This window comes from Ischnura elegans, chromosome 1 (genome assembly GCF_921293095.1).
Source record: "Ischnura elegans chromosome 1, ioIscEleg1.1, whole genome shotgun sequence".
NCBI lineage: Eukaryota > Metazoa > Arthropoda > Insecta > Odonata > Coenagrionidae > Ischnura > Ischnura elegans.
This window is the reverse complement of record NC_060246.1, coordinates 89,445,722-89,471,289: the sequence shown is the minus strand read 5'-3', so window position 1 is coordinate 89,471,289 and position 25,568 is coordinate 89,445,722. Positions and strand designations below refer to the sequence as shown.

The 25,568-nt window shown below is 36.9% G+C and overlaps 1 protein-coding gene across 1 annotated transcript; it reads left to right on the top strand.

Moving 5' to 3' along the window:
* The first annotated feature begins 879 nt into the window (after positions 1–879).
* On the top strand, positions 880–24,603 carry LOC124165616 (aminopeptidase N-like). The gene is made up of 15 exons (XM_046543083.1): positions 880–1,003; positions 2,718–3,266; positions 5,149–5,307; positions 6,265–6,567; positions 9,719–9,902; positions 10,574–10,730; positions 11,500–11,581; positions 13,320–13,503; positions 15,918–16,110; positions 17,809–18,086; positions 19,881–20,068; positions 21,462–21,629; positions 23,069–23,212; positions 23,587–23,662; positions 24,194–24,603. Exons 2-15 carry the CDS (start codon positions 2,746–2,748, stop codon positions 24,347–24,349), a joined length of 2,793 nt encoding a protein of 930 aa, XP_046399039.1. The 5' UTR covers positions 880–1,003; positions 2,718–2,745; the 3' UTR covers positions 24,350–24,603.
* Positions 24,604–25,568: the final 965 nt, after the last annotated feature.

The following is a 25,568-nucleotide window of genomic DNA, read 5'->3' as shown; positions in this document are numbered from 1 at the left end:
TCAGGTATGAACGAAAACGAGAAAAATTACATGACATAAGTTAATCGTACGTGAAAATTTGTCAGTCAATTTGAAAAATCGAACTATTTAGTTGAAAGCACAGTTTTAGATCATAAACTCGCTTGGCAGTTATAATTCAATAAGATAGGCCGGAGATGGAAAGCGTTGAAAAGGTTATCACAAGAACACTCATTACTCAGTCGAACGCTCTTGTTTTTGCAAAAAATAATTCTCATTTTGATATATTGTTTTTTTTCATTTCTATACTTTCATTCTTTCACCTATAAATTTAATTACATGCTCTGTATATTATTTTCATTTTAAATGCATAATTTAATATGAAAAAATCATACTTAAAGTTTTTAGTACCTATAATTTTCATTTTCAAAAAGAAATAACGAACAAATTAAAAATACAACGCATCTCATGTAACCATAGGAAGAACAAAGTACTTAAAATGCAATGGGCTTACTCACTTTTAATAGGCTATGCGACTCACTCACTCTGTGACTCAACCAACAGCTTGTTTTGTACGTGAGTGGTGATTGGTGACATGAATGGATAATAAAACGAAAGCTCAATTAAATATTTCGGTGAAAATATCTTCCATTGGCCAAAGTAACGACGATTACGTGTCGTCGCTATGGCGATTGCTTATTTCCTTTGAGGCATGTTTATTTTCTGCAAAAAAAGCCGGAAGTGTCACGCGGGCGCACGGATGTCCCAGTGGCCAATGGCAATGCACTTCATGATTGATTCACGTGTAACTAACTCTCCGTGGGAGTCAACCTCCACGTGTAAACCCGCCATAAATAGATAAGAAGTTAGTGGGTGACATGGATAGACGGCCAACCCATCCACCTATAAATTTGTGAGGAATCTCAATAAGCGCACACACGCTCGCCGGCTGTCCGATTAACAACAAAGCACTGAGGAGCGAAGGTTGCCAGGGCAACAATTCATACAGCCGTGCGGTTCGGGCAGATGAGCAACCAATCTTGTGGTGAGCAAACCTTCCTTCTTTAAAGTTCTGTTTCGGATTGAATATGACTGCATACTAAGCTTAGGCCAATTTCGGCAACATTTGTTTCGTAGATTTAAAGACTATTCAATCCGTAGTCTATATTCATTTATTTTGTAGCATGTTAGTCTCCCTGCATTTTCCCAGTCACACTTTAGGGTCTATGGCTGACGTATTTAGGGCTACAGAGATAAAGTTTAGTGCTTTCGACGGAGAATCTCTGCGTGCACATTTTAAACTTGGTCTCAGCGAAGTTGCGAGTTGCGGGCAAAAAAAAGTAACAAATGGACCAAAATCAGCCTGCCCGCAAAACAAAAGACAAACAGTGGCAAGCCATAATTAAATCCTCTGACATCACTGCAGTGGTTATCCTTTAAAAACCTCTAGCAATCAGCAAAAGGTGCAACACTATGATAGGCAACAGCGCCTATACGATAGGCGACAAGGCAACGAGCGCTCAGCTCAGTAGAGTCAACCTGGTTGTGGAACAGGCAGGTTGACATTGCTAGTCTACAACTTGGTACTCTAACCCGTAGTCCTTCAAACACTACAAGCATTTTGCCAGCCACATGCAATTCAGCGACATAATTTGAAGTTCCTGAGCCTCTGCGATCGCAACCAGGGGCGCAGCTAGGAATTAAGGCAAGGGGGGTTTTAGGCGCAACTAATACAGGGGGGTCTGAGGGTGTGGAATACCCGCCCGGGTAAACGGGAGGTGCGGGGTCCCTCCCCTAGAAATTTTTTCAGAGAAATGACTCAAAATTGTGAGATTTACGGCTTTCTGAGGGATATTTTTATTAATCCCTACACTATTCTATAAGTAAAATAATATAATTAAGTGAAATGGGTTAAACTTAAAAATTTCTCTGAGCTCAGGGGGTAGTCCCCAAACCCTCCTCGCTGCGCCACTGATCGCAACGTCAATTCCTAATACCTTGGGGAGTTATTGATTCCATGGAAATAATACGACGGTAATGCGGGTATAAAAAAACTGGAAAGATTTTGGCCCAAATACGTTGAAATTAGAGGTGAAGGACGATACGTAATGACGTTTCAAAGTGATATTTCCATGACTACTTCCTGCTCCAGCGTCATAACTTGATCTTGCAATGAAATGAAGTATGTTGAATTGGAAGTAAATTTTCCCGTGAAAGTTACGCCAATTAATTCTTTCATTAAAAATGTGTTGATGTATATGGTGCCTATGCCTCTGGGTGATAACTAATCCTTTTTTTAATATTAAAGTGTTTTTTTCGAAGCCAAGAACTTTTCAAAAAATTTCATGCGCTAACTTTTTCTGCTCCAAACTTGGGGATTTTAACGCGTAACTACACTCAAAATGAATTCAATATGCGTTTTTGGAGGCCAAGAAAACAATTAAATGCGAATCATAAATGTCAATTTAAACAAGCCAATTTTTTACTACCGATACAGTTACCAGTTTTCCGTGCCCATCGTCTTAAGAAAACCTTGCAAGTTATATAATAAAATAAATTTTGGGTAAATTTCAGGAATATTTCATTTAAGTGCTACATTCCATAGTTTTCACAATATTTTGGATTAAATGGTGTGACGTCATGGAAAAAAGTTGTGTCCGCCCGACATTTTCCAATGTATCCACAATGCTCTTATATTTATAATGGCATATCTCTTCTAAAATATAAGAATTTTGATGACGTTACTATATTTTAAACAGGTTTGTAATATCACTCTTGGAAGGATCCATGATGAAATTCCTGGCACTGCTTTTGTTAACCCTTCTCGGGGATTCCAATGGAACAAATCCCTTATCGGGAAATGTTATTCGCAATGGCGATGAACTTATTATTGATCACTACTCGGAAGACTTAGATAATGAATTGGAAGAATCCTATAGACTGCCTGAAGACGTTGAGCCGCTATCCTACGACTTACGCCTTGTCCCATTTTTAGAAGAAGGAAATTTCACGTTCAAGGGTTATGTGAATATAATGATAAATGTGAAGCAAGTAACGAATAAAATCACTCTCCATGCGAAAAAGTTGAATATTTACGAAGAGAAAGTGCTTGAGCATTGGACCGGCTATGAAATAGAAATTGAATGCTCTTCGAATGAAGAAAAAACTGACTTCCATATCATTCATTTGAAGAAGCCGTTAGAAATGCACAAAATTTACTCCATAGTAATGAAATTTGAAGGAAAACTGAACCATAACTTGGAAGGATTTTACAAAGCTGCATACACGGACGAAAATGGAAATAAAAGGTGAGGAAAGCTTTTTTCTCTAAAAATTTACTATTATCCATCATTAAAATGTGTTTTTTTTATAGGCTTCACCTGGTGGAATTATATCAGTATATTCGTAAGTTAAAAGTTACTGAAAATTTTTCACAAATGCTTAAGTTTTTCTTAACGAATGTTTCCCCGTAGTATTCCCTTAAGGTCATTTAAACTGTATTTAAACTGGTCGTTAAGTAAAATTAAATCACGTCCAGGCGCTTAAGACGACTCCACATTTTTCTTGTTGAATTATAGATTTTGAATTATGCTGAAAATACCACTTTGAAATAATTTTTACTTGAAGAGAGCTAACCTTACTGCTTTCATAACAATAAGAATAATAGATGCCTTTATTCAGGCGGGGTTGTGACTCTTCCACCTAAGTCCTCGTCAGAGTCATTTCATCATATAAAGATAAATAAACATTTACAATAGAAAAAAATAGAAAAATATACAATACAAATTCATAAGGTCACTGTGTAAAGCAGAAATACCAGAGCAGAGATTTTTGAGCTCATCCCACTGTATGCGTCAACTGTAGTTTCTGCAGTCCAGCCGGAAGTTTGAAGACCGGCACGAGGAGACTGGAATCAGCTTAAAAGACGACCCCGAACTTTTAAGAAGATTTTTCTGGGCTTAAAAGCTCACTTATTTGTCGTAATACACGGAATTTGTGGATAGTCGTCAGTCACCTTACTTACGCTTATTTACTTATATTTAGCCTCTCAGTTATTCACTGCGAAAGGTTCGGTTGAATGAGTCATTCCGTGGCGTAGCCAGGAATTTTGTTTGGGAGGGGGGTCCTAAACCGGAGGGAAAATTTTTGGAAACAGGATACTAAGTAGAGACTTTCAAACTAATTTTAACACTTTTCATAATCGATCAATAAAAAACTTCATTTTTCAAAGAAATCTTTTGTAAATTCATGATTTTTCAATATTTTGTTTTCTTTTATGACGAAGCAAAGTAATTCTGTACGTTTATCATATTTCGGGGGCTGAGGGGGTTCGGACCCCCTGAAACTCTCCCTTGCCACGGGTCGCAGTCATAAGGCCCGGCGGCAGTCAGTAGGCAAGGAAAATCGCCGGCGACAAAAGGCCCAGGAAAAAATCCCTGCGGCGACAAAACGCCCGGTATCTCAGGGGATTTCGTCGCCGGGCCTTAGGTAGGTAACCCCCCGAAACCGGTTCTAATTTTTTAAATAAATTGCGGAATCAACGAAGTGCCTTACATTGCCAATCGGCAAAATATCTCTCTAAATTTATCGTTCCTTTCGGACCGAGAAATATGTATTATGATAGATAGATACTTAGCTTTATTAAGAATGATAGATTTATTAATGGCAACTTAAGATGTAGCATTAAGTTTCTACCCCTGAATACGATGGCAGACTCAACCTTAAAAACGTTGGGACCAGTTACCCAAGATAAAACTCCCAGTGGAAAACCCGAGGTTATTTCCTTCAGGTTTTAAGTTGATGTTCCCCGTAACGCTCTGAAATATCAAGGACACAAGCCATTAACCAAGAAAATCATACGGAAATGCGCGTACGTATTTATTACATTCCTTCATTGCTTGATGGAAATACAAAGTCCCACACCTATCATTCGGAAAGATATATCTCTTAATCTGTCGGGCCGAGATTTAAAATGAAAGATAAATAGATTAATTAAGAAATATTTAGTGAAAAAGATTTATTAATAAGGTCTATGGTGACGTGTTCTTTGTCGCCATCAAATATCTACACTTAATTGATAGAATTTTCTCATATTTTAAGGTTTTTATCGTAATTAGTCAATTTATGAGTGAAAAAACATCAACTCTGTCTTTGAGCTGCAAATAATCACTTCCTTGGCGGATTTTTCAGGTGGATGGCAGTCACTCATTTCGAGGCAACTTCGGCTAGGAATTCTTTCCCGTGCTTTGATGAGCCGCATCTCAAGGCTAGATTCGCGATCAGCCTCGCCAGAAATGAGGAAATGAGCACAATAAGCAACATGGGCCAAATTGGATCTCCTGAGAGCGAGTGAGTATGCATTCACACCTCTCTCTCTGGGCACTTATTCCAATGCTATGTGTTTCATTCACGGATGATAAATGGAAATTGCTTTGCAGTAGGACTAATTTGAACTTTTTAATCAAAATAATTCAGTAATTATTCATATATTTTTGCCCAGTACAAAAACACCTATAAACCCAGGAAATTAATGAAAAAGTGACCAAAAACATTAACACGTGGCATTAAATTTTGATTAATAGCAGTGGGCGTAACTTGGGTCGAAATTCTTTAATTCCTACATTAAATTTTATTGAGTAAAATTATTCAAAGAATTCTTCTTGTCTCCGTGAAATGACAGGTCAATATTTATTGCATTGGTATAAAATATCGACCTCACATTAAATGTAACGTTATTCAAAGGTAATCTAAACTTGAGAAAGTTAAAAAGCCACGTCTGTTAAACTAGAAGGCTGAAAATAAAAGCACCCATTTTGCTTTTTATATGTCCATACTCAGTACAATTTTAAAGTAGCTACTAAATCCATAAAAATCGACATACCACCGGATTAGAAAATAGCGTATTTTTGGAAAGGGTATATTATTTGCGATTTTTTGTTTCCTGGCCTTTCAAATCCACAAGTAATCGCTCTAAGAAGGTTGAGTTGCCAAGATAACTCCATGATTAAAGCACAAATGCTAATATCCACACTATTTTATTTATCAATTAACCGACCATGGTTTCGACACTCAGTGTCATTGTCAAGGGCTGAAAACATGTGTCGAAACCATGGTCGGTTAAGTGAAAAATGGAATAGTGTGGATATTACCATTAGTGCTTTAATCATGGATATATCATTATTCCACAAAATTAAGCCGGAAACGATTTTATACGCCAAGATAACTGCTGTCTAAAATCCTATTGTACTTATCCTCATTACCTAACATTTTATTTCATGTATCTCATTGTGCCTCTTTTTATCCTAGCCCTGAACTACCACCGAATTACGTTTGGGATCACTATCAGACGACTCCGAAGATGTCAACCTACTTAGTGGCATTCATCTTTTCCGACTTCAAATACAAGTCAACCGACAGCGGCAGGTTCAAGGTGTGGGCCAAAAAAGAATCCATCGATCAAGTGGATTACAGTCTTGAGCTTGGACCAAAAATACTTGATGTTATGTGCAATATCACCAACATAAAGTTCGCTCTTCCTAAAATGGATATGATTGCCGTTCCGGAGTTCGAAGCCGGGGCCATGGAGAACTGGGGCCTCGTGACCTTCAGGTTAGTGCTCAGCCTTGATCCATTCACTCATTCAAACAATGCTTCAACACTAAAGTTAATATGTATTCGTCTGGGTACTGCTCAACTCAGATTAACTTAAAGACGCTTGGTTAATGCCTTTCAGGACAGGATAGCTAGCTTTTTTTCCCTTGAACCATATTTTATAGCGAAGAGTTTTGTTTGGGAATTCCATGAGGCTTCACCCAGGACGCTGCGGCGCGGCGTGGCCATATCATGCGAAGCTGGGACTTCTAGGAGTACAAACCCTAAAAAATGCTTGGGAAATACCTATGCCTTGCGTGTAACTTTTCCCAGAAGTTCACCCCCCCCCCCCACAATGTATGTACCGCCATATCTTCAATGGTTTGCTTCATTCTAAAGGAAAGTACAACTCCATAAAATTGCATTTCTCTTCAAATAAAAAGGACGTTGAAACCGATATTAGATTGCCAAATTAAACAAGTTTTGTGAAATATTCTAACTTAAAATTTATTTCTTTAACCATGATATCTACCTCTTTCCAAATGAACTTCCCAGAAAATGTTTCAAGAAACAAAAAACCAAGTTTGAAATGTCTCTGCCCAATATGTCTATACTATCCCAGAGGAAGGAACGTGGCCGGAAATCCAATTCGGGGGTAGGGGAAAAGTGTCTCGGACCTCACGGTTGTTGTGAGGCTACATTACGGTCGGAACAGTGGCGTAGCCAGGAATTTCTTTCGTTTTTTTGTTTTAAAAAACGGGGTACTAAGTAGATGGCATTAAAGTAATTTTAACACTTTTCATAATCGAAACAATTTCATTTGTAAAAGAAATCTTTTGTGAATTCATGATTTTTCAATATTTTGTTTTCTTTTACGAAGGAAAGAAATTGTGTTTTTATGTTACGCCCCAGACCTCCCCCCTCGCTAAGCCACTGGGTCGGAAAGCTATAAAATTATCGAAATTGCTGCATAATCTCAAATTAAAAGCCATAGTTGATTTTGCTCGTAAAAATAGTCGGTGTTTTACTGCCAAGAAGGCATAAACTGAAATTATTAATAAGAGAATTTTCAAGTCCACCGCTAGAATTGCTGTCGCTCCACGCGCATTAAAATCAGATTTCAAAATCGCCACCCGTGGCGCTACATGTCGTATAGATCCACTTCTCACGAGATAATACGCGGTAGTAATACGTAACTGAGCCTATGAATCGTATAAATCAATCACTTAACGCATGCCAAACGATTTTATGGTAAAAAAGAACACTCCCACTACGATTAATGGCGAAAGTCACACTGGACGTGAAACCACTGCCTAGTGGCGCCACCGAGTGAAATGCGCGCGAAACGGCAGCACACATAACACTAAACCGCCGTGTTCTTGGGCCTCCTTGGAGTCTGAAATAGCTACTAAACTAAAGGTTTTCATTGCTGAAAACCCGGTCTTCTCACACAAGAGGGTGGTGTCGAGGACCGTGTTAGGGGGGAATTATTAACTGAGCGAGGGAGAGGAAGGTAAATAATAGGATTTAGAGATAGAAAGAGTCCTTAATTTGCATTGGATAAACAAGTACAATTTGAGATGGGGTACAAGGTGGAGTGATTCGCGAAATAATCCATGAAAACCTCTCTTGAAAGGTTAAATACTTAAGCAGTAGTTTCTTAAAATTTTCAGCATATGGTTCTAAGTGTATTACCTGTTCCCAAATATTCTCATTTTAGTTGAGTTTAGCGCTTGCCTTTTCAATAAGGCCTTCATTTGCCGTGCTCACGACCAGAATTCCAGCGTAAATACGATACAAATAACATTGAAAAAAAATTATAACTAAACCACACTCATATATTTCATTAGGAATCAGCTTAAAAGACACATAAAAGTGTAATTTATTGTAGCCATTGAAGTCTGAGAATCTAAGAAAATGGGTCAAATTTCTGTGTAATAATTGAGTTTTATTAAAGATAGATGCGCAGAGAGGAATTTGAAGGGGGTTTACAGAAGCCATAGCATCCCCAAAATTAATCAATATAATAACATTAGTTAAATTGTTTTTTATTAGTTTTTGTTTTAGTATTTTGACTTTTATTAGTTTAATACTTAAATATATAAAATTGTTCAATTTCATCTGTCTTTAAGAATAAAAACGAAATGTTTGGGTCCAATACGCATAAAAAATGGGTATTATAAAAAAAGCGTTTTGTACACGGGAGGTTTTCCTTATTCCCCGGATCCAGGTCGTGACTCAAATTTAATGCTGAATCCGCCCCTGGTCATACTTAGGCATTGTGTAATGCGATGAACTTTCAATTCAACCTTGAGGGTTTACTGCCGATCGAATGAAATTTTGTTTGTAGTCATAGCAGTTGTATGCACAAAGCAAATGGTTTTCTTCAAAGCATATATTTTATACATTTTCTCCAACATGGTCAATGCAAAACCATGTGTCATTTAATCAATTAACATTTTTTTAGTTTTTGATGGTAAAGTCAGAATATAAATAAAAATTTTTCGTTCACTCAAAGAAAGTAAGAAATAATTACATACTCAGATATTAAATAGTCTTGAAGTACTGTCAAGACATTGTTTGTAGCCGAGAATTGACAAGTAAGGATTTAGGCTATCACAGTAGCGGATACAAAAAAACCCGAGGGGGGGGGGCGTAAAAGATATCTTGAGTTACCTTTACTTTCATACTAATAAAAAATAATCAAGTCACATGCAGAGTTTATGAAAATTTTAGTTAAATTTACTGCATACATATGCCAAAGACAATGCCTTCTTATGATATAAAAAAGTTATAACTGTGGTTCTGCAATGTTTGGCAATACGGGCGGGCCCGCAAGGGAGGGGTGCGCGCCCCCTGTGACCCCGTTACCGTATCTGCCGTCTGTATCCGCCACTGGGCAATCATCAATATTTTTAAAAGAGTTATTACTGTGATAGATTTTAAATGCCCCTTCTTTTGGATCTTGGAATATTATGAAACAGATATGCTTTTTGGCGACTATGATTAAGGCCTTTACGTGTATACTTCTAAAAGTATAAATAAAAAAACTAAATACAATATTTGGTTAACCTATACCCAATAACATGTGACTGAATACAATTAACGTCGGCCCAAACTCAGCATAAAATATCTTTCATTTGAAATACAATGAGCTCTTTTGCATCAGGGAAACCGCATTGTTGTACGAAGAAGGAACTTCCACCGCCAATAACCTGCAGCGGGTGGCCACGGTAGTCGCCCACGAGTTAGCCCACCAATGGTTTGGCAACCTCGTCAGTCCGGAATGGTGGCAATTCACCTGGCTCAATGAAGGTTTCGCCACATTCTTCGAGTGCACCGCAACAGACGTGGTAAGAATATGAAAAGCGGTACTAGCGTTCAAAATAATATTTGGTCGACAACTGAAACTAATTTCACTTGGATCACAAAAATTAATTCATTTAGCAAGGAATGAAGTTTTTAAAAACTTCTGCCATATGATATGGAATTCACCTGAAAATACCAGAACCTGAGTAGGCACTGATAAATTGCTGCCGTTTTAATAATTATCTGTCTGGTAGCCCTTTATTACATTAATGAAGTTCTAATCGACGGTTATTCACACAGTGAGTTAAATTTTCCGGATATCAATCAATCATGTTAAATTAGATGAATATAAGCAAAATAGAAGTGGGAGGATTAGAAGGATAATATAATTTGATGATGAAATTGAAAATATTATCACTGGCCGCTGACCGTTATTGATTGATAAATAAAATTGGTTAATGATTGATCAGGAATTCAATTTTGGGATGCGCTAAGTTCATACGATATGTATAAAAAAGATTCTTTACAAATATTATCATATGTGATATTTTTCATACGTTTATATCCCCGATTGACATAAGTTAAAAAGCTACTTCAATCAAATATCAATTTTATAATGATGGTAATTTTCAGCCCTGATACTTGGTTCCAATATACGATACTTCACAACATTATATTTGCTTGACGGTTGAATTTAATTTTGTACTCTGTATAGGTTGAGCCGACATGGAGGCTGACGGAGCAGTTTGTCATAAAACACCTGCAATACGCTTTGTTAATTGACGCCTACCAGTCAACGCATCCGATCACCACAGACTTGGAGACGCCGGACGAAATTTCATCGGTTTTCGATGAAATATCCTACAGTAAAGGTAGCGTCTTCCCACCGAGTACTAACGGAAATGAAACACGCAGATAACTGTTGACAATAGCCATTTTGTGCATTGGTCGCTATGTATTATCTAGAGTGTATTTTGGTGAGCAAAATCCGGATCTACCTCTGAAAAGATTATAGTATGTAAAACATTTGAGTTAAAAAGTATTAGTTTCTGTTAACCGCAGCTTGCATTTTTTGTTTAAGGCATCGATATTTTAAACTTAATCTTATTTTTCTAGCAATAAATTGCTAGCTACAAGTATAAAATATGTCTGTAAATGGTAAATGCCATAAATATTTTTCATATTCATTCATGTACCACCAAAGTTAATCAAATCTATGACAGTCAGGTACCAGTGAGAGTTATGTAAATTCCGCCACGTGTAACATTGGGATACAACGCTCTGGATATTCATTTATTTGTATATTTAAATCCGCCTTTCTTCACCAATAACCTTTTATAATCTTAGTGCATCTTTAAAATGTGACGTGATGCAATAAAATTACTTTATCACTGAAATTCATTATGCAAATCACGTATTCACCAACCAAACGACGAAAAAAGTTCAAAGTTAATACGTGTTCGCTTTTAGAGGTAAAATTTGACCTCTTTTGATGCACAGTTTTGTTCCTATTATCCTAATTATGTTATGGGCCGCTAAATGAAAATATAATTTTTCAAAATATTTTTAAAAGAAATAATTATATTTCAACACACTATTGTTATCAGCAATGATTTAACATTTTTTTCTTCTTCTTAACAGCCGGATCCGTGATTCGAATGATGGCGCATTCACTCACCAATAATACATTTTACCGAGGTCTTGAGAGATACCTTCTAGCCAGGTAATGAGAAAATGTCATAGGATAGAGAACTCGGTGCAATAAATGGCGAAATTCGATAGTTAGAAATTAGATCTCAATTTTAAACAAGCGATATTGTGGTGGTCATTTTCAAAGCTACTTATTTGATATTTTAATAACTCATTTAGCAAGGAATGACGTTTTAAAAACTTCTGCGATCTGATATTCCGACATGGCGGAATTAGATAGCTAGAAATTAGATCTCAATTTAAAACAAGCGATATTGTGATAGTCATTTTCAAAGCTATGTGATATTTTAATAAGTCATTTAGCAAGGAATGAAATTTTGAAAACTTCTGCCATCTGATATGGAATTCACCTAAAAATATCAGAACCTGAGTTGGAGTAGTAGAGTACTATATAAACTTTTTATGCTTATTATTTATCTCATTTTCTGGCACTGCACTGAATATTGCTTCCCAGGTTTCCACAGAGTGAATGCTGATTTTCCACTTTTTCGGTTACATCGCGTACAATATTGCCGATGACGAAAGTTTCGGCAGAGATCCTCGATGACTCTTATGTTCGTAGGAGCAGACGTGTGATGATTCCCAACTTGAGGAGATTAATAATGAAAAGCACTTTGTTTCTTCCACAAAATTCACAGTTTCTATTTTATTACCGCCCCCACTATATATTGTATGTATTTGAAAATGGTGTAACAGCCGAAACCGATAATAAAATAGAAACTCTTCTTAAATATTGGTCTTGGTATAAATTTATCTGACGGATTTCGATCTCTGTGTTGTGACATTTCGAGCTCTATATTCAAGTCAGTAAAGAACTCAAGCAGTGTGCAGAGTCCATTTTTCAAATGGTGCGTTAAATTATTTTTCCTCACATCCTTTCACTAGTGCCGAAGTCTATCCTCGGCTCCTTCCTTCAACGGCACAAATTAGAGAAAATAAATATATTATTCAGGTGAAGAATATATGCATGCATACATTCTTCGCTGAAGGATACTACTCCCTTACCTTATATTTTCTTTTTCTCACAAACAGAAGTCACTCTCTTACACAAAATTTCCACATGTACTTATTTATCTTTCTTGACATTTCACTAATAGTGTATGCTGTATATTTCTTGTATTGATAACATTTATTTACCGTTTTTAAATATGTTTCCATTGACGCTAAAGAGGGGTTAGTTGGAAGAGAGGACTTATTAATCTCAATCTCGTCCGAATAAAGATATCTATTACTTTTATTATTATTATTATATTATTATCATTATTATCATTATTATATGAATATGAATCATATAAGTATGTTGAACAAAAAACTTTTACTTGTGAGGACCAATTAAGCCCCTTGATTGTTCGTATTTTGCCTTATTTTTACGCCTATTAACTCTTTAGGAATCCATGTGACTTCTACTAAACTTTTATGACATTTAGAATAGGTTTTCTATAAAAATTCATGCATCTCACCTATAATTATAAAAATAAAATTTGATTATTTTTCGGAGGTTGGTTGGAATAATTATTTTATATTTGAAAAAAATTTCAAATTTGAAGAAAACACCTTTAAATACTGACGATAGTCTACTTTAAATACCTGGTATCTACTTGCCTAAATTACGCTCCGAGAAAATTTCAGAATGATAGCACAAATTTTAAACAGGTGAGACGCGACGAAACAGACCGATCGACTAGGTGTAATGAGTCCTCATAAGACTATATCGCTCAACACTAATTCGCAGAAAACCCTTGATTTTTAAGGCAATACAAATCCGGAAGCGACGTACAACTTTTCGAAGGCCTAGACGCCCAAGCCAAGGAAGACGGCGCACTGCCGCAGGGAGTTACAGTGGCTGACATCATGATGACTTGGACAAAGCAAGTTGGATTTCCCGTCATCACAATCGAGCGAAATTATGATGCTGGGCATGCTCATGTCACGCAGGTTTGTAATCACCTATAACAGTATTTCCCAAACGTTTTCGAGTGGCCATCCCCTCTGATACATAAACCCAATACCCAAACCCCTCATACATAAACCCATACATAAACCATATACCCAACGGCCCCTAATCGGTAACTTTAAAACAAAAATTAGAATCATAGACTAAATAACCAAATTGCTAACATTTTAATAATTAAATTAAAAACAATTATTAATCGAATATTTATTTAGAATCCAATAAATCTATAGTTTTCATTGCACATTTGTATCGCTAACTGCAGAAAGGCATCGTGTCCAAGTTGGACGATTTTTCTCTTTTTTCTTTAAGTTGTTGGTAGGTGCAAGACTCAACGCTTCTTACTAAAAGGAAACATGTCGTACTATAATCTGATCACTTTATGCTTGCGGGTGAGCCTTCGTGAGAGCCAGGGCACTCGCTAATGGGGACGGGTAGTACCGAGGGAGATATTAGGAGCAAACTTAACGTTGCCAAATGTGCATAGCCGCCCTAGTATGTCACTGAAAACGTGTGAGTCATAGGTGGCCACAGGTATTTTAGGCCCGGCGCCGAAACAATATACCTACTCATTAGGACGGTATTATGGAATAATCCCTTCAAAGAAGCCCATGACGTGGTCAGCTACCACGCTGAATTCGGCACTGTTGGTGATGGACGTACAAGGATAACGCGTGAGGTTTGACAACACTGCTCCACGAGCGGATTCACGATGTTGACACGACGGAGGCCTAAGAGCGATTGAATTTCAGAAGCGCTAGGCCACGTCTGCTGTCTGCAGATTGCCAAAGAGAAAGTCACGTGTCAAGATGCTTTCCCTCCCCTCACCCTAGCTTGCTTTAGCCACACCAGCTCACCCGCAGAGATGAAATGAACATAGTCTAATAACTCCGAGTAGACATGTTTCCTTTTATTAGGAAACATTGTCTTGAACCTACAACTCCAAAAAAAGAAAAATCGTGCAACTTGGGCATAATGCCTTTCTGCAGTTAGCGATACATTTATTCGAATGACTTAATGCACAACAAAAAAAAAACTAAGGCAAGGGCATACTTTTAACATAAAAATAAATTTTCCCCCTGCCGTCAACTTAGCTCTTTTCGTCCCTATAGAATAGAGACCCAAGGGGTAGTAGCACCCACTTTGAGAACCACTGGCCTATAATGATGTTAGTCCACCTCAAAAGTTGAACTCGGAGAATAGTATGTGAGGGTAGAGTTCACCCTAGAGCGCACCCTAGAAAAATGACGTCGAAAAATTCTATATTACAGAAGAATAGTTCGATTTCGCGATTTTAACTAACCATAGACAACTCAACTACGCAGGGAGGTAATGAGGCGACCGTAAATGGAGCCATGATCTTAAATATTGTTCCCAACCAAAGTAGTCATGAATATCGGCTGGATATTGGCCCAATATCGGTTTCAGATTGGCACATCGACCTACATTGGACCGACATAATTTGATGATGTTATGTTATGAGTTATAAATTGAATGAGTTCTAACAATTTTTTAAAAAATTCGATTTATGATGTATGGCAGCGAATACTAAACAGTGTAGGTATTTTGTTTCACACACTGGGAATTAACCACATTTGTGACTGCTTGGTAAATTAATGGCGAAAATGGGCTGTAGTCGACTTTAATAAAGCCAGAGAGTTAAAGTTCAGACCGCGCAGGTCAGCATTCATTTTTTCATGCGCTTTTCATCCGTGCAATGTTAGCCCTAAGTGTAAAACCTAAAAGAAGACATCAGGGGATGAAAAATAACATGGATATACAATGTAATTGAGATGAAAACTTCGGAAAACACATTGATACGCCTCAGACACAAACAACTCAACGGCATTCAAAATCTCTATGCGGCAGTTTGCTCTTAGTTCTGCTGATCAGTAACTTAGCCACGGGGGGGTAGGGGGGGGGGGTTCCGGTTTACAACCCCCCTTGAGCATTTAAAATCTTACTTCATCTTATTTATATACTTTACTTCAGTAAATTAAATATAAAATTTTAATAAATAACTGTTTTTGAGTCCTAAAAATCACGTTTTCAACATCTAAAGTCCCAAAATTTTATGTGTTGAAAATTGAATAAGTTCTAAAAGCATGTTTCTATTCGTGAACTACGGGAGCGAACATTCGGGGAATGGCCCGCGGACCCTTTTGCCCAGGGGTGTTTTTCCATAACCCCGGATGGGCCCCGAAATCGCTGGTGAACCCCTCCTTTTCATAATCCTGGCTACGTCACTGCTGCATTCGAGTGGTAGATGTCGTCGACCACGCGTCAATTTTTTCCATCATCGCACCAAATCTCTGAAGCTAATTTTTTCGTTGGGTACTGAATTTAAATTTGTTGCTAATTTTCTGACTATTTCCATAACCCGGCCTTCACATTGCAGGAGAGGTTTGTCCTGGGTGAGGCCAGCCGTGGAAATCATCGCTGGTGGATACCTCTGACCTTCACATCAAGGTCCGCGGCAAACTTCACCAACACGGTGCCCTCAACATGGATGCCTGCTTGCGAAAAAACGATTGTAGTCAGTGGCATGCCCAAAGGCGACGAGTGGGTTATTTTCAACTTGCAGCAAGCAGGTTAGGCTCTATCCTCTATCCCTGCATTATATGCCATCCATAATCCTTTGGGTTGCTTCATCTTTCTTTAATTTCCTGGGATGTTCCTCCGACTCAGTTAATGCTACCAGAAATCTTTGATCTTAAAATGGCAGTGTGATGTAATGATCGAGTAACTTCAACAAAATATCGCAGTTTCTTATGACCTTATTTATTTTTTCACATATGTGTTGGATCTAATGAGCAGTATTTTCTGAAAGTAAGTGAGAATAGAGCACGTTTATCCCTTTAACTTCGACTCTTTCAGGCACAGTATGAGCTTAACTCGTTGTCTATAAAAGCACTATATCCCTTCTTTCAATGAGCAGTGACGATATCTTGTGCCTCTATTTTTTCGTGGAATTTTAAAAATTTAGTGAATACAGATCACCATTAGCATTGTCATTGTAAAATAGCAATTCATAGCAATGAAGTGTGTCGATGAAGGAATATAGCTTCGGAAAACACCTCCGTTGAACACATGTGCGTACTTATTTTTACACAGTATCTTATTCTGTTTGTTTTTTATCGCTCAGCGTTATTGTCACTATTTGCATCATTAATAATTACATGACAATCTCTTCATTTCTTTGGGAAATAGTTTCATGGTAAGAATCTTCTTCAACTTGAGTAAAGGTGAGTGTGCAGGTAAAAATAACGTTGCCCAAGTGGCAAGGAATAAAATTGCGAGCAAAACAGTAACATTTAGTCAAAGTAACCAAATGTAAAGTTTTCCATTGTAAGGAGTTTAAGCTAAAAAAAGCATATTCAATGACGGTGATCAAGCGAAAGGAGCCCAAGCATAAGACGCCAATAATTTGACACCATTTTCAAACGAAGACAAAAATTTTATCAACGATAAGAGAGCTCTCTTTTGCTATGATTTTGATCGGTACCTCTTGGTCGAACATGAGAATCACAATGGATCACGAAGATTGCTTTTTGCGCTCGTGACTGACTCACACAATTGAAAGAACCTAACTGACACACGAGTAACACTGTTTCTCTGAAGTATCAGGTGATTGATTTTTCAAGCAAATATTCTCTCCCTACCGTAACATTTTCCGTTTTGTGTTAGGAATGTCAGCCACGTCTTTGTATTGCAGACAACTTTCCTCCCTAAAAGATGCCGCCTATAAGACGTCTCACGTGAAGATACCCTCTGGAAGGGAATAGAAACATCGTCTGAAAATTACGACTCAAAGGTTACGACCCGTAAACAATTTGATTTTTGGCCATTTTCATTAGAAATATGTTACAGGAAATAAATACAAGAGCGCTTAATAATTGAGCAGGTACCATGAGCCGAGGTCAAAATCAGCACCCGAGCTTTCGTATTATTAACGCAAATGGAAGAAGTTGGAAAAAAGAACTCATTTATTGACATAATTTTAATAGTGACGCTTTTCCTTCATTCTGGATTCAAAATTTCATCAATTTCATCATTTCAATCATGAAAACAAACCAGTACATTAAAAGTTCCGCATGAAACCCAAAAATACTTAAATTTTAACTTCACAACTGGTTTGAATACATTTTGTATTATCTCCCGGTGAAATTGATGATAAAAATTTATTAAAAACTGGTCATGAAGTTTAACTGCTCGTCCCATCAGCATGAGCCGATACGCCAATACGTATTTCTACTGAGGTATATATATTTATAATCTTTTTCTTTAAGGTTTTTACCGGGTGAATTACGATGCGAGGAACTGGAAGATGATTATCGACTACCTGAATGGCGAAGATTTCGAAAAAGTGCATCCAGTCAACCGGGCTCAGCTCACTGACGATGCCCTCAACCTCGCCAGATCGGGTGAACTGCACTATAATACCGCCCTTGATTTGATCAGCTACTTGGACAAAGAAACCGATTTAATCCCGTGGCTCGCCGCCTACCAGGGACTGGGCTATTTGGAAGCTCGCTTGGCCGGATCTCCACCTTTCCCAAAGTTCGCGGTAATTTTTTTCACAGACGAATTAAGTACACGTCTGTTTTGCTTCATCTTCCTACATTATACGATGTATTCATGGATTTATATCATCCATGAAATCTTATTTTTTTTTAAAGAAAGGTATCTTTGCTGATTCCTTCACTCAAATAATGGTTTCCTTGATGGTTTGAGGCGTAACTTTGTGAAAGCGATTCATTATGAAAATTGAAGAGGAAGAAATTTTGTGCTTCCACATGAATATTAATTCACACATTTACACGACTATGGTTTCAACGTTAGACGTGTCAGAATCAGGTGATGATGATGACGTCTAACGTTGAAACCATGGTCATGTAAATCAGGGGCGCAGCTAAGAATCAAGGTTGGGGGGGGTTTAGGTGAAACTAGTACAAGGGTGTGTGGGGGTATGGTATACCCACCAGGATAAGCGGTAGGTGCGAGATTAATAAATTGCGGAATTTTAAGATAAATGGTTGAAAATGGTGAGTTTTACGGCTTTCTGAGGGATATTTTATTAATCCTTACACTATTCTATTAGTAATATGAATTCAATTAAGTAAAATGGATAGAAATTAAAAACTTCTCTGAGCTCTGGGGGGGTTTTATCCCCCAAACCCCTTCGCTGCGCCACTGGTGTAAATGTGTGAATTAATATTCATGTGAAAGCACAAAGTATTCTCCTTTTCATTTTTCATAATGGTTTCCTATTATCTGGTTGGCTTTCGCCTCTTCTCTTCAGCTACAGGACAATAATACCTCTACTTTGGGTTTCTTTGCTCTGTCTTTCAGCTTATATCAGTCATTATGTTCTCCATTAGTAATGGAATTCTCTTCAGGTATCTCTCTGTTTCTGCCATGGCTACTGTCAGCGGTGTCATTATGCAACACGCCGGATTGCCGTTTCGGCCCTGGATAAGGAATGACATAATACTCAAATAACACTTAAATCAATTTTGGTGCCACAAATTTTCTTATAAACATAAATTTATGACCAAAATAACTTTTTCAGATTTATCTTTTCTGCATTTGCTGAAAAAATTGGTGGTAGAGTGAATTGCTTCGGCACATTGGGTGAATAGTTGTACTGTACTGTAAGTGCGTTCAGGGATTGCTAATTTTGCCATGACACCACTGATAAAACTATGCCATGCAATCTTCCATAATATCATACTGAATACAGGACACATTAAAATCCTGACACCCTGACAATTATACCGAGTCTAACTCGAAGATGATGAAATGTAACGATATTACCCCTCCCACTATATTATCATTAAAAATGGAGAAATGGTTTATATTTACCAGCATATATGTTTAAATCATCTGGTCATATTGAAAATAGAACGCATTAATAACGATATTAATTCATTCTATCATTTAGAACAAATACCTCGCCATATCCCTACCAGAACGAATCCGTTGTGTTAACCTAGGGAATTTTTTCTCAGAATAACACATACTTCTCAGTTATAAGTAGGATTTTGGGGGACTTGAACAACGTTACATGTGAAATTGATATTTTCAACAGGCATCTTCATGCCCTGAAACGTATATTGAATATTACACCATAATTAATAGATTAGTAAATTAAAACTATGCCATTATCATTCACCTAGCTGTATAAAGTTATGTTTGTAAGTTGTTTCATCATACAGTAGCAACAATTTTCTCTTTTTTCCTTAATCAAAGAGATTAAGATTTTTAGTTTTTTAATAAAGAGGGACTAGTCGGTTAGAATATATACTTTCGATCAATTAAACTACCAAAACCCTTACGATTATTCCTCGTTTATTTTTAGAAAATGGTGCTGGACCTATTGCGAGCACAGTACGACAGAGTTCAGTTCAATGGCTCCCCCAATGATGACCACATTGCGCGCCTTACTCGTTTGAATTTACTTCCTTGGGCGTGCAAATATAATCACCCAGATTGCTTAAAAGAGGCAAAGAAAATGTTCGCCGAATGGAAGCAAAACCCAGAATTCAGGTAATTGATAATTAAGTTAAGTATACCGGGACAAGCCAGGGTGTTAACTTTACGGTAATCACCCGCAATGCACAAATTGTGCGAAAAATTCACAGAGAAAAATTCATTCGCTTTGACCGGGATACGAACCCGGATCCCGCGATTTCCGGTCGAATGATTTAAAAAGTTAAGCTAGCGAGGCGTCATTCTTCCCTGTGGATATTTCGGTTGGTATCCCGGTCAAGGGAGATGATTTTTTCCCTGTGGATTTTTTGCACTCCCTCTGTTTGATTCACCCTTCTGCACAATATATGCTTGTTAACTTAAAGCAGCTATTTTTAATATCTTCAATTGCCACTCTGGATACCTCTGAAAAGATACGTATATATTTACTCACGATCATCGAACAGTGAAACTCTAAGCTGCTTCACCTGCCATATTGCAAGCAGGTGTTTTGTTCCTCAAAATATTGCTGCGAGATGTTTGGCTCGGTCAAAGTCTCAAGCCTTTCTTCAAAACAATTGCCTATGATTACAAAACCTTCGCATAAGAGTAAACCATTATATTCTCCAGCATTATTCCTTAAAGATGAACATCATTCAGGAAGGAAGGGACACAGTATTATTAATCCTGCGAGATTTTTGACATGGCCAAAGACTTAAGAGCCGAAGTTCTTCAAAACAATCGCCTATGGTGATAAAACCTTTGCATATGAGTAGACCATTTTGTTTTCTAGCATATGTGTCTTAAATAGTTCAGAATGAAACCATGCAATATTTTTATAGCCAAAAACAATATCTCTTTCCTAATACGTTATATGGTTACACGATCAAATTTATTTAACCGTTAACAGTCCAATGTTCCCATTTGGGAATACATTTATAGAAAAATATTAAAATTATATTTCTTACCTGTAATTACTTTTACACCTTCTGTTATTTAAATAAAGTATGGAAGTATTTTTAAAGTGAACCGCACGACTTGCGTATACCTTGGTGGTTAATTATAGATACCATTTTAAAATTTATTCATTATTTTATTTCGTTATTTTCATCACCTCTGTGGTGAGTATGCGGTTTATTCGATATTTATCCCTACAATTGCACTCCAGAAACAAATGCCTATTTATTCAAAAGATAAATATATATTACATTGCTAAACTTAGCTTTTTTGGTTAAGTGTATATTTATTTTTCAAGCGATAGCAAATTGTTTTGGCTTGTTCCCATTTGGGAACATGCTTGAAAACGCATTTAAAATTTTTTTGTTTAGGTTTCCTGTCACAATATCTCTTAATTAGTAGTAAAATAAATCGGATATGAAAAAATATAATAAAGATCAGTAGGTAAGTTAGTTCGACCTTTAAAGGGTTAATATCAATAGTGTAATCACGAATACTTTACTTTTATTTTCAGTGTGCCCTCAAGTTTGAAGGATACCGTATATTGCTATGGTGTGAGCTCTGGGAGCGAAGAAGATTGGGAATTCCTCTGGGAAAAGTATAAATCCAGCAAGGTGGCTACGGAGGAAATGATAATCTTGCATTCTCTAGGATGCACCAACGACGAGAAGATAATGAAGAGGTGAGAATAAGAAAATTATACTGAAATGAGAAGTGGAAGATATATTTTTCCCGTTCTGCAACACGATAAGTTATTTTTAAGTGGACTAGTTTTATTAATTAACCATTTCTAACCCAGAGCTACTTCTGGAAGAAATCAAATTTCACAATTTTTCATTTTGAAAACTTGAAACTTTTGCTCTCAATTATAATTATCTTGGCAGCTAAACATTTCGTCATTAAAATTTACACCGAAAAATAATGCGTAGTTTAGATATTTCCTAAAAAGAGCTGAAAATGTAAACATTTTTGGTGTTGCTTAGAAGCAACATTGGGTTATAATGGGTTAATTGCCACTCTACTGCCTTGCAGCTGGAGAGTGAAATAACTCCCCAAGCACTGAGAGGGGAGGAGATTTTATTTATTATATTAGAGGAAACAATATATCAATATATACAAAAGAGGATGTCTGTTTGTTTGTCCGCTATACGTTTACATTATGTTCGGATTGTGACCAAGGTTAGTGCATCGGTGCATCTCATGCTCTTGAACCCCGTATTGCTACTTCTGGTTGCGTCCTACGCGCCTTGTGGGTCGTTTTATCACTACCATTTTGTTACGTCACATCATACAACTTATGCGATTAGACATCCTGCCGGGTAGGCACATCTCTTGAAAATATCAAAGGGAAACATAACTCAAAGGATACTACATTCACCTATAAATCTTCTATATGCAAACCTCTTTGTTGAGGTACGCGTTCACACGACGTTTTTAGCCTACGCACGCTTAGCACACATATCAATCAATGTTGTGGAAAGGGTTATAAGCTGATACCGTGCGCGGTGTACGGAAATTGTTTTGTTCAATTGTTTACTTTTCAGAGCGTCTTCCGCTCACCGTCTTTCTTAAATTTTGAGTCAACTGCAGAATGCATTGTGGTGGGGGTATCAAGTTTCCCACTTCGCTCGGTACTATCCTTCCCGAGTAACACCGGGTGGCCTGCTAGTGATAGATAAATGGGGACGGGAGAGGAAGAAAACTGGATTTATGGAGAAAAAGTACAGAAAATACGCCTTATAGTGAACTGGAGAGGGAAGTTCAATTAGAGGAATGGGAACAGGTGGAATGATACGCAAAATTTTCCATATAAAACCTTTACCCTACGCTACCCTACCTTTGATAAATAAAAAGAGATCTATAAATCCATAAATCGTCGCCAGTGACATTTAAACTCCGGATTATTTCAAATGAGAGTCTTTAAATGGTGACTGTTACAATTGAGATAAATCTTCAACTGTCACGGACAACAGACTTCAATATTCTGGCCAATTTGTAAGCGATTGCCTAATGCTGTTTAAGGGACTTGAATGTATTTAAAAATGGTCTAAGTTTAACTTCAAAATGAAAATTTTTCATGTTTTACTTAATAATGGGGAATTATCTTTCACTTAACCGCAGGTATCTCCAGGAATCTATTGCTGAGGATTCAAAAATAAGGAAGCAAGATCGTTCATACGCCATGAGCGCGGTTTCAAGGCGATACCAAGGCCAGGATATCGCAGTGGAATTTTTCGTTGAGAATTTCGACAAAATCAAGGCATCGTAAGTAACTTTCATGAACAAATTTTACTACCAATCGTCCATACATTTTGAAACCACAACCATCCATACCACATTTCAACGAGGTTTATCAAAGTGTAACTTGAAAACTTGACAGCACAAGAACTCAATGCATTTTCCAGCTTATTTTGTCCTAACATTCAATGGGTGATTGATATATGATTTTCCAGAAAATTTTTAATCAGATATAAGATTAAATTGGATACTTTTTCAAAGATTATTTCGTAGTTTTAATAATTAATAGTAATAAAATAATATTTCGTAGTTTTAATCCGGAAATGAACAATTAGTCAGTTCTAGAGTCTTAGAAAATTTAAATAATTCATAAAAATCATGTTAATTTTACTTTTTTTCAGGTACACCACAAAATCGGTGGCCTCGCTCATAAAGTCAATCTCCTCTAGAGTCTCGTCCACAAAAAATTATGAAATGGTAAGTTGACCTCATGCTTTTAAATACTACGACAAGAGAATTTAGAAAAAGAACTTTCAGCTTACAAAAAAATAAATGCGTAATCCTGTGAATGATGTAAGGTAGTAATATTTCGTTCTTGCAGGCGCAAGGTCATTAAATGTTTTTACAACGTATTATAATGCGTATAGTAAGACCTCCTGAATGCCATTCTCTTGTATGTACATATTTAATATAAGAAATCAGTAATTAGCTTATTTTAGCTATACAATGAACTCAGTATAATTTAATCCCTCCCCCCAGACGCTTAAAATATAGATATAACGTTATCATTACGTTCGTTTTGTTTTGTGTATTATGGAGCTTCAATCATTTAATTTCATAGTAATAACTTTCGTATAAAAATAAAGAGAATGTTTCGCACAGTAATTTTTGTATCTTGTTTTTAATCTCAAGCATGAGAAGATCGCCTGTCAGACCCTTGTGCCCTCCGAGAAAAATATCCTGGATCCGCCCCTGGATATCTCATCAATGTTTTCTTGATTTCCACAGATGAAACAACTGCTGACTTCTCGCGAAGGAACGTTGGGAAGTGCAGAGAGAGCTGCAGAGCAAGCCCTGCAGTCGATGGATTACAATATGAACTGGAATGAACGCTACGTTCCTGTAATCGAATCCTGGTTTAAAGAAAAATACCCAAATTGTTAGCGTCAATTAAAGTTTTCAAGGAAAAAATCTCTACTGCACTATCATTTCGGCCAATGCAAAAGTTTTTGCTGAGGGATATTCGATCCCAACCCATTCTAACACCCTCCAAATCAGAAATAAATCTTCTTACACTTTGTGTTCAAGCCATCGAAATGATTTCATTTTCATTCATAATAATAATTTATGTAATATGGTAAGCAAGAAATTTGGTGAACTCTGTACTTCTGCTGGTACGAGGTTCGGAGAATTAAATACTTATTCTTTTACAGTTTATTCAAAATTTTTACCAGGGATACCTTTGGCTTTAAGATATCACACTCTATTTAATCCGTGAGGCATTCTCAAAGAAAATGTCCGGTTAAAATTTCTGCCACTTAATACGTGGTAACGTTGCGCATGGCATGTCATGATTTATAAAATAATTCTATAATTTTGTTAGCACAATATCTAAGTTACATTAACTATTCCAAATCTGAACTTATGCCCAAAGAACCTATGAATACTTAAAATTCATGCATCCATTGATAACCCAACAAAATGCCAGAAAGCAATAAATAAATGGTTAATTTCAATATCGAAGAAAACATGACTTTGGTCTCCAGATTTGTATTAATTATCAATATTATTATTTTCTTGTGCCACAATTAATGCGTCACTGAGGATTTTACCATCATTAGGAAATGAACGGGAAGGTAGAAGAAATGCATGTTCGCTCCACCACTTTTTTGGGTGGATTTGGAGCTAAGTTAGAAGAAATACAGATAGGTTACTGCAAAAGTTTTGATACGAAATGGCAAATAGGACAATTTTCCATGCAGATCCTACATGAAAAATTATACCGTAAAATTCAACCGCCAGTAACAAAACGTATGCAAGCCCTTATTCTTCTATTTGGTTATTGCGTTAGTGAACAAATTGAGGAGTATTAAGAAAGTCTCACGACTGCATGATTCCAAACGGAAATTTCGGTATGTGTAACTTGAATTCATCTGAGAAATGGAGATAAAAGCGGCCGATAACTTGTGGAATTCCTTTGTCACAGGAAAGTAACAGTTATTTAAGTATTATACCGATTTCAGTAGATAGGCATGCTGTATTTAAGAGGTACTCTGACAAACTCTCCTTACTTCATAGACTTTCCTCTTCAAATCACAATAGGGCCTACTCAATTTCATTCTGTATAAAATTCCTATTCTCTTATTTTCCCTCCCTCGTTTAC